General features: G+C 36.7%; 1 protein-coding gene across 1 annotated transcript; it reads left to right on the top strand.

Moving 5' to 3' along the window:
* The first annotated feature begins 2,889 nt into the window (after positions 1–2,889).
* LOC105756047 (E3 ubiquitin-protein ligase Topors-like) lies at positions 2,890–5,082 on the top strand. The gene has a single exon (XM_012554329.1). It carries the CDS (start codon positions 2,890–2,892, stop codon positions 5,080–5,082), a length of 2,193 nt encoding a protein of 730 aa, XP_012409783.1.
* Positions 5,083–9,458: the final 4,376 nt, after the last annotated feature.

The following is a 9,458-nucleotide window of genomic DNA, read 5'->3' as shown; positions in this document are numbered from 1 at the left end:
AAACTAAACTCCATGGTGGCCCTAGTGATTCAGCGGAGTCACATTTGAAAGTCATGAGTGGGATGGGATAGGCTGTGCCAGGAAGGAAGGAAGGAAGGCTGAGATAGGGCTACGTTATGTGTAACATGTTGCACTTCTGTTTATGCTTTTGTTAGAAGAGCTTTCTGCCTGGCTCCATGAAGATCATTAGATGAGGTGATATCTGAAATTATTTCCAACTCTAAGATTCTATGAGTTTAAGAAATTAGAAATTTCCACTGTTTAAAAACATCAAACATACTGAGAAGTCACGCTAAATTAAAAATATTTACTTAAATTTTGAGCAATTTTTTAAATCAAAGCGTAAAATGAAAAAGTCATTCTGAAATGGTCAAAATGTATAGACTAAGATTTCAAGATACAATTTTTTCAAACTTAGTACATTGTGTTTATTTCATAGATGCAATTTTATTTTAGCTAGTATTTTTTTTAATTAGAAATAAATACACGCTCATGATTAAAAAATTTCAACAGTATTGAAGGCATAAGTGGGAAACTACAAGCACCTTTTTCTTTTTTTTTTTCTGTCCCGACACCAAAGTCCACTACCCAGATTTGTTATTAACATTTCTTGTATATCCACCAAGAATTTTTCCACCCATGTATAATCTTCTGCTATTTATGTCTATTTTGGGGGAATTAAATTTTAATTAAATATTAACTAATATCAAAAGTTTAAATAATAACAGTAAAGTGAATGCCTGTATACTCACCACCCAGGCTAAGAAAGAGAATACATCTAGTACCATCGATGACCTTTGTATTTTCCTTCTGGAGTCTTTTTCCTCCTGAGCTAACTCTTTCACAAGTGCCTCTAGAAAGGGTTGGTTGGTGTTTAATTTTTCAGGTTTCATTTGCTCTCAAATGTCCTTATTTTGTCCTAATTATTGGAAGATACTTTTATTGGATATGTATTTCTAGTGTGAAGAGTATGCTTTGGTCAGCACTTTGAAGACACATTCAACTATTTTTGGTTTTCATAATTACAGTTGGAAAGTCATTTTATCTTTAGCGTTGTGCAGTTTTGCTTTGATGTATTTTGGTATGGATTTCTTTTTCTTTATCATACTTGGAATTCACTGCAACCCTGAAACTGATGATTTATATGTTTTACACATTATGGAAAGTTGTCAGACATATCTCTTTGAATACTGCTTCTCCTTAATTTCTCTATAATTTCCTAAGAATCTTACACCTTCTCACTTTATTCTTATTGTCTCTTAACTTCCATAAATTGTCATCTTTTTCCTCTCTGTAATATATCCTATGCTACATTTTCAGATCTCTGTTACAGTTCACTAATCACTATCTTCAGCTCTGTTTATTCTGTTGTTTGATTTATCCATTCATTTTTTAATTTTAATATTTATGTCTTTAATTTCTAGAAATTCTGTTTGGTTGTGTTTCAAATCCATCTGGTAATATAGACTTGTTTTTTCTAATACTTTCAAAATGCTCTTATTTCTTTGAACACATCAAGCATAGTCATTTTATTTTCTGATTCTGATAATTTTAATATCTGGAGTCTCTTAGGAACCAGATCTGCTCTTTACTGTTTCTATGGACTCTTGCTTATGATGACTTCTTTCTTTCTATTGTGAGCTCATTTTTTTAAGGGAAATCTGTCTGTGAGACATGGGTTTAAGTTGCATTTCTCCAGGAAGAATTTTCATTTACCTCTTTCAGTTGCCTGAGGTTACTACCAACCTCAAAATAAATTATCATCTTGAGGTTTTCAGGAAAACAGATTGTGTGAACTCAGTCTGGAGACACATTTAATAGTTTCTGATCACAAAAAAATCTTAGCTAGTATTTCCTACTGACCCTTATATGGGTGATTTTTTTCTTTCCTAACTTACATTTTCAATGATGATGTAGGCACTTGGGGACAAACAGTTATGCAGGGGTTTCCTATTAGATTTTTGACCTCGGACAGAGACCATTCTTTGTCTCTTATCCACTGCAGCTATGAATTCTGACTATCAGAATCAAAGCTCAAGGTCACCAGATACAGGCAACTGATGATAGCAGTGCTCACTTCCCTCTCTAGTTTCCTATTTATCTTTAATTTTTTTTTTTTTTTTTTTTAACCTCTGAGGATTTCACTTATTTTCTGGTAAAGTTAGCAATGCCTATAAAAAAAAATCTGTGTTTTTTACCACTATCGCTATCATTGTTTTGTTATTCCAAGTGGGAGAATTGTTCAGGGTGTCTAGTTCACAATTCTGCCAGAAATTAATGCTTACTGTCTAGGATTTTATAAATCATCTTTTATACTCTTATATAAACTAATTTTTTCATTTACCAAAATATATTCTCATATCAGTAAGTATAGATTTGCCTCATATTTTTGAATGGCTATATATAATATTACATACTATGGATAAACCATAATTTATTTAACAAATCCCCTGTTGATGGATATTTAGGTTATTTTCAGTTTTTTGTTATTGCAAAAAACCAATCAACACATAAATGCTGGTAAATTTGCATATCTAGATTAAATCTCCAGAGTTAGAATTGCTAAGTCGAAGAATATAGTTCTTAAATTTTAATTTTAATTTTCAATTTGCTTTCCAGAGTTTGCAACAACTAATCTGAGCAAGAAAGAGAATATGAGTGTGCCTGTATTCCCATTGCTTTGTCTATGTTGGGTTTTATTGAGCACATTATTAATTTGAGAGAATAATTTTTTGTTTACCTTTTATTCTAATATTTGTTCCATGAGACACAACCCATTACAAAAATATTGTTGGACTGTTTTTAATAAATATTTTTTATGCCACATGAGGAATTGATTTGAACGAATTTTGCTCACATACGACCGTGAAATATAATCCGTTCAGGGCAATGCCATTCGATCGCTCATCTGATTGTGAGTGTCGTAACTGCTTAGAAGATATTCAGAATGAGTCTGATTGGAATTCCTGTTGCAACGAGAATGGTAATGACTCTTTATATTCAAGATCAAGAAAGAAATTCACACGTTCCTTTGTGCAGAGCCTTTCTTCTCAGTGTTGTTCCACCAGGCCAGAGAGTGATACCAAGGAAGAAGATGTAGTGTTTCTGTCCTCAGAGGATGAAAGCTCTTTAGAGTCTTCTCAAAACAATCATCTCGGACTGACCTCTGAGGGCATTCCACGGAAAACAAGACCATTGAAAGAGTTGACTATCCAAGAGTTATTGAGTGAGTTTGGAGATAGCAAGAAGTTCCAACCAAACTCCACTTCCCTGGGACACTTTAGAGATCAGGTGGTTATGAAGTTTAGAAGAGCTCTGTATTATTCTGGAATTTGGGTGTCACATGTTCAAGGCTACAGAATGGAAAAGCACTTTTCAGCTAATTATTTCAAGAGAAATCCAGGTTGCCTACACCGGCTGATTCCCTGGTTGAAACGGGAACTAACTGCTGTTTATGGAGATTATGGCTACACAGTGAAGAATATCTTAACTACCATCCTCCAACACATGACAGAATATGATCTGGACAGTGAGTCCTTCATTAACCTTCTGCAACCTTATCTCCTACAGCACACCCATCATTTCCTTCATGAGTTTATCAGTTTTGTTCATTCACCTTACAACATGGAGACCTATGACCAGCGGGCCATCTATCGGTGTCCTGCTCCTTCACCATCTGTAAAGAAGAAATCCATTGCATCAGCTCCTGTTTCACCTTTGCCTGAGGATCAGACTCTACTTGTATCTCACCATGATACAAGGCAGTATAAAAATGCCCAGGGTCAGTGGAATAATGAGGAGAAGACTCCGTCAGGCTTAAAGCCATTTCCAAATGGTAACTCTTCCTTGAAGAAATCTGAAATCCCACCAGTCCATCATAAAACAGCAAGCAAAACCCATGCTTGGATCAAAGACAAACTAGAATCAGGTGATCACAAAGGCACACTTTCTACTAATTCTTTTCTAAATTGGGCTACACCAAGGGAAAGGGGGACAAGCTTACTGAATTGCAAAACACATGTTCAAGACAGGAAGACAGAAGGGATGAAGTTGTTTCCTGGTCATGTCCAGGATCTGGGAAAGAGTGAAACAACTGCAAGTACCTTGAGCACTCCCTCAATCTTTAATCAGGGGCAACCATGGAAGTACAGTTTAAGAGAAAGAAGGGGTTTGAGCCCTGACCAGCAGATGAATTTCCAGAAAAAAGAAGCAGAAAGAAACAAATACTCAGATTCTTCACCAAAGATTTTTCAAAGAAGATTGTCCAGAGAAAGATCCTTGATTACTTGCAAAGCTAGAAAGAGGGACCCTTCTTGGAGCTGCATGTCAGAAACTACCCTTTCTCCTAAGAGAGAGAGTAGAAAGCTATGTTCTTTCAAGAAGAAGAGGATGAAATGCAAACAGTCCTCTCAATTTGCAGAAGTTGGTTCACACTCCAGCAGAACAATCAAGAGAAGATCAAGGTCCAATACTCAGAGATCCAAATCCTGGTGCATTGGGTATAGAAAGAGATCTGTAAGCAGAGAATCTAGTAATTTCTCTTTGGGAGGAAGCTGCAAAGGTGAGCACTTTGTGCAGAATATATGCTGTGAGCCCTCAAAAGAAAAAAATGCACATGCCTATGAATTAAACCATGGGCGGGGATCTTCAGCTATGGTCCAATGTATGAAGCTTTCTGCACCTACTAGGGAGAAACCCAAGTGTCCTTCTACAGCTGACAGTACTTTCCACGCTGGAAGCCGTAACAGTCCCACATACCTACAGACTGAGAGACACAGATCCCCAAGTAAACAGAAGATAAAGCACAGAACCACATTTCCTAGAGCCAGAAAAAACAGTGCAGTTGAGCACAGAAAAAACAAATGCCAGTGTCCAGATAAACAAACTACAGAGGAAGCCAGCAATAAAGTATGGGATCAGGATGATAAAAGACAAATGAGTAGTCCTTCTGAGTATGCACCTTCCTGCAGGAGGCAAATCCAAAAGAAACAGAAGAATTTAAACCTTCAGAAATGTCATCGGGCCAAGAACGAACACAAAGGAGACACAGCATCAGAAACACAGAGGTGCAAATTGTTTTGAAAGGCAAATCAGTCTACTCAACTAGCTACCAAGGATCCTTGAAAGTACAAATAGCATCTCAGGAAATTACTAAAAAGACGTATCATATCACTTGGTAACCAGAACTAAGTGTCTGTTGATTAAGTTCAAGGCTCCTTTTGGAGAAAAATCCATATTATTAAATTGGTCCTTTATGTAAATATTATTTCTGTCTGCTTTTTTCTTATAGAACTCAACTCATAAAATATTGTGACTTATTTTTCAGTGTCTAGGTGAAACTATGAAGATTAGCTACTGAAAGTTCCAAACACCACAAAGACTATACTAACAATAGAGGTGTATGCTACTTAACACAGTAACATATGTTAAGTATGTTACTCAACACGTGTTATTAAATATATATATATATATGTATTTATTTACTTATATACCCACATATATATATATCGGAGCCCTGGTGGTGCAGTGGTTAAGAGCTTGGCTGCTAACCAAGAGGTCAGTAGTTCGAATCTACTAACTGCTCCTTGGAAACCCTATGGGGCAGTTCTACTCTGTCTTATAGGGTTACTGTAAGTTGGAATCGACTCAACAGCAATGGGTTTATATATATCAGAGAGAGAGAGAGAGAAAGAGGTCTCAGGCCAAATAAATTTTCAGTCCAAGGAAAATAAGACATTGCCACTGTCTTAACATATAGTCACTGCCTTCAAGTATTTCACAATCTAGTCATGAAAATAAATGTAACTAAATAGGAGAAAATGAACATTTATGGGATTCTTGGCCCAGCCTTTCCTACCTCCCTCCCCTGAAAACTGCACCCCCACAGGCTCAAACTAGATATTTTCATTACAAGTTTTCCTGTTTTTAGATAACTCTGTTTCCCTACCCACAGTAGCTTGGTCCGGTGATGGTGAGTACATACACCTAAACCAAGGTAATCATAGCATTTTGCCTCTTGGCTGCAATTGATAAGTCCAGTGATGGCCCAGTCATAGTATTCCCTGAAATTTTTTCAAACTGGTTCTGAGGAAAACAGGCAACTATAACTCCCTAGTGAGAGATGGTGAAAGACTTAAAGCTTGGATACTATGAAAAGCTATATTTTTCAATTTGTGAAGAAAATCATTTTGAAGTAAGAAAGAGAAAAGCAGAAACAAATCATGGGGAGAGAGTCTTGGAAGTGTTTCAGGACCTGGATCTTCTAGAACTTGAGCTGTCCTCCTGCCCTTCATGCAGTTTTATTTTTTAACCTTTCTTTATATTTTGTGAGATAATATATTTCCTCTATGTTTCTCTTATAAATAAGGACTTCCAGTCACTAGCAATCAACCAATCCATTGGGAACTGGCACAAACGATGTCTGTGAGAGAATAGACAGGGTGCAACAATTGCCTTGGGGAGGTTTCTGAAGGCTTCTCGAAGTGGTAGCTGGGTATGGTCTTGAAGAGTGAGTAGTAGTTTGTCCAGTGAATGTGTTGATAGGGCTATCAGGAAGAAGGAGCTACCTGAAGAATTGAAAGAAAAACAAAAATTTCCAGCCTCCCCCTCGTTGTGGCTAGGAAATCCTGAGAGATACACCCAGAAAGGAGGCTGATGTCAGGCTGTAAACATGAATGAAACCTGGCTGTTCTGGGTCCTCAGCAATCATGAAGCACCTAAAGGTAACAAAGCACTCAAAATTAAAATTTATTATTTTTTAAACAATGGTTTTTTAAATAACTCTTTTTTAAAAATAGTCTTTTTTTTAAACATAGAATACATATGTAACAAGGTATGAATTTGATACATTATATTAAGTTGTAAGCAGCCAGTTTTAGTCAGCCCATTTTACAGCTTTACTTGGTGCAGAAATTGTGGACTATTAGGCACATCCAATGACAACTTCCCTGATTCACTCGAGAAAAGTTTATTAGTGACATCCAACCATAATATTCTTATTTTGTTTGGCATAAGAGCACATTTTTCTTAATATTCTCTCATAGAAATACTAAAAAAAAATTCTACACAGAAAGGGAATCTTCACAGTAAATTTACAGACATTTCACATATTTTTTCCTTGTCACAGTATGTATAATTGATCTTCTGAAAACAGACACAAAGATCTCTGTGAAATCATTAGAAGAGGAAAGCATATGCCGTTTACTTCCTAACAGAAAGGAAAAATCATCACAACTTAAGTGTTGGGGGATCATCAAGTAACTTGACAGCAGGTCTGTCAGAGCATGTGCTTTTCTAATATCTTGAGATCACTGTGTTGGAAGGGACTCTTGGCCGCATCAAGATCTAAAATGATGGCTACAGATTGCAAACATGAGCTAAACTTTTCATGGTAAAGATTCATGGGATATATGCAAAGTCCTGAAATCAGGAATAGGAAAACAATTGTAGTAGTCCAGTGTGAGGTAGCCACAATTTAGCAGTAGTTCACATTAAAAAAGAAAATAAAAGTGTTATTGTGGCCTCAAGTATATTATGAGCCAACAGTGTAATGTTCCTGGCACAAGAGCTATCCTAATATTAGGCTGCATTCAAAAATAATTTTTTTGGGTGGGGAAAACCAAAGTGAATATCTGAATGTCAAATACTTAAGTGGTTGTTCTCTATGGGTAATTTCTATGGGTAATTTGGAGGGGAAATCTGGGTTCATTTAGGGAAAAAATAGCAGGGAGTGATTTCTTTAATCAAAGAAAGCCTGTCCTATCAGAGTGAACATATGTTAGAGCAAGAGGTCATTAAAGGGAAGGAGTTCTCATCCTTGGAAGTTTTCATGAAGGGCTGGATCCCAACAATGTGGGGAATTTGACTGGATGGTGTCTAAGTTCCCATCTAACTCAAAGATTCCAAGATTCATTAAAGAGTCAAATTTGCTAATGAACCAAAAATATCATACCTTTAAACAGTGCAACAACTTTCTTTGGATGGCAAAAGAAAAAATATTTAATGATAAATGTTAGTAACTATAACTAACATTTATTGAAGTTTACTATTTGTACACATACACACACATATTGACCGTTGTCATTGAGTTGATTCCGACTCATAGTGACCCTATAGGACAGAGTAGAACTGCCACAGAGGGTTTCCAATGAGTGGTTGGTGGATTTGAACTGCCAATCTTTTGGTTAGCAGCCGAGCTCTTAACCACTGCATCACAGGGCTCCTCACATACTCTTAGCACACGCACACACACAAACACACACACACAAACACACACACACGCAACATATATATATACGCACAAATAGTAAACTTTCAGTAAATATATATACACATATTCTCATACACACACACACACACACACACACTCTGTGAAGTATGACTTTAATCCACATTTTATAGATGAGAAAACTGAGGCTTAATAGTGTGAAATTACTTGCCCAAGGACACAAAACTAGTAAGTGGTTCAGTGTGGATTTAAACCCTGATGGCCTGTACCCAGTCAATGACCTTAAACCACAACTTTACACTGCTTACTTTTTTTTCCTGTTGTTTTTTATGAATCATTTACTATCTTTTCGATCCGGTGGTGAACACATTCACAAACACTATGTCATCTCACCTTTACAACAAATGAATAGACTGGTTTAACTATGCCCATGTTAACAATGAGAAAAATGAGTCAAACAAGCAGCAGAGCTGAGAGCCAAACTGCAGATGTAACTGCCAATGTTTTGTGTTTATGTAGCTTATCCCTGGTTGACTGAGCTTTTCAGACCTAACTCAAATTCACTTACCCCCTTAATTATTTAGTCTTCTCTGCTATTGAGAGCATTTTTCGTTCAAACTCTCAAATACTGATACAACTGTACAGGATGAGGTGGTAAGGGGTCACTTCAATTTATTTATAAGGATAAAAACCACTCCTCCTTTCCAAGTTCAACCTGAATTGTCCTTTTGATACAAATGGGGTCATCTCAGCCAGCTGGGTAGGAGGCTGGTGACTGATTTTTTATATGACATATACACTTCAGTTCACAAAGTGTCCCCTATGGCATGTGAGTGAGCTGGAACTCAGAGGCCTAGGACCAGTTTTTATGTCTGTCCTTGACTCTCTGGTGCTCTCTGGGCAGACAATCCTTGAGGTACATTTTGTCTTATCTCATGAGAGGCAGATAAGAAATTAGGTGTCTGAAGATGCTTGAGAATTACTGTCAGCTGTGAATATCAAGAAGGGTTATTAATGCTTACATATTTCTATCATGAATATTCTAGCTAATGTGTATTCATCAATCCCCACAGCTACTGCTTAGAAAAGGCCTTCCGTCAATGTTCACTAGACCATTAGAGTATCCTCCTTACTGGTCTACTGCTCCTGGGTTCTCTCTCTCTCCAGATCCTCAACCATACTGCCACTGCCATTCTAAGATACAAACTTATTCATGTAATTTCCTACCTAA

Source organism: Trichechus manatus, unplaced genomic scaffold (assembly GCF_000243295.1).
Source record: "Trichechus manatus latirostris isolate Lorelei unplaced genomic scaffold, TriManLat1.0 scaffold00016, whole genome shotgun sequence".
Lineage (NCBI taxonomy): Eukaryota > Metazoa > Chordata > Mammalia > Sirenia > Trichechidae > Trichechus > Trichechus manatus.
Note: the sequence above shows the minus strand (reverse complement) of the source record. Positions and strands in the feature narration are given on the sequence as shown.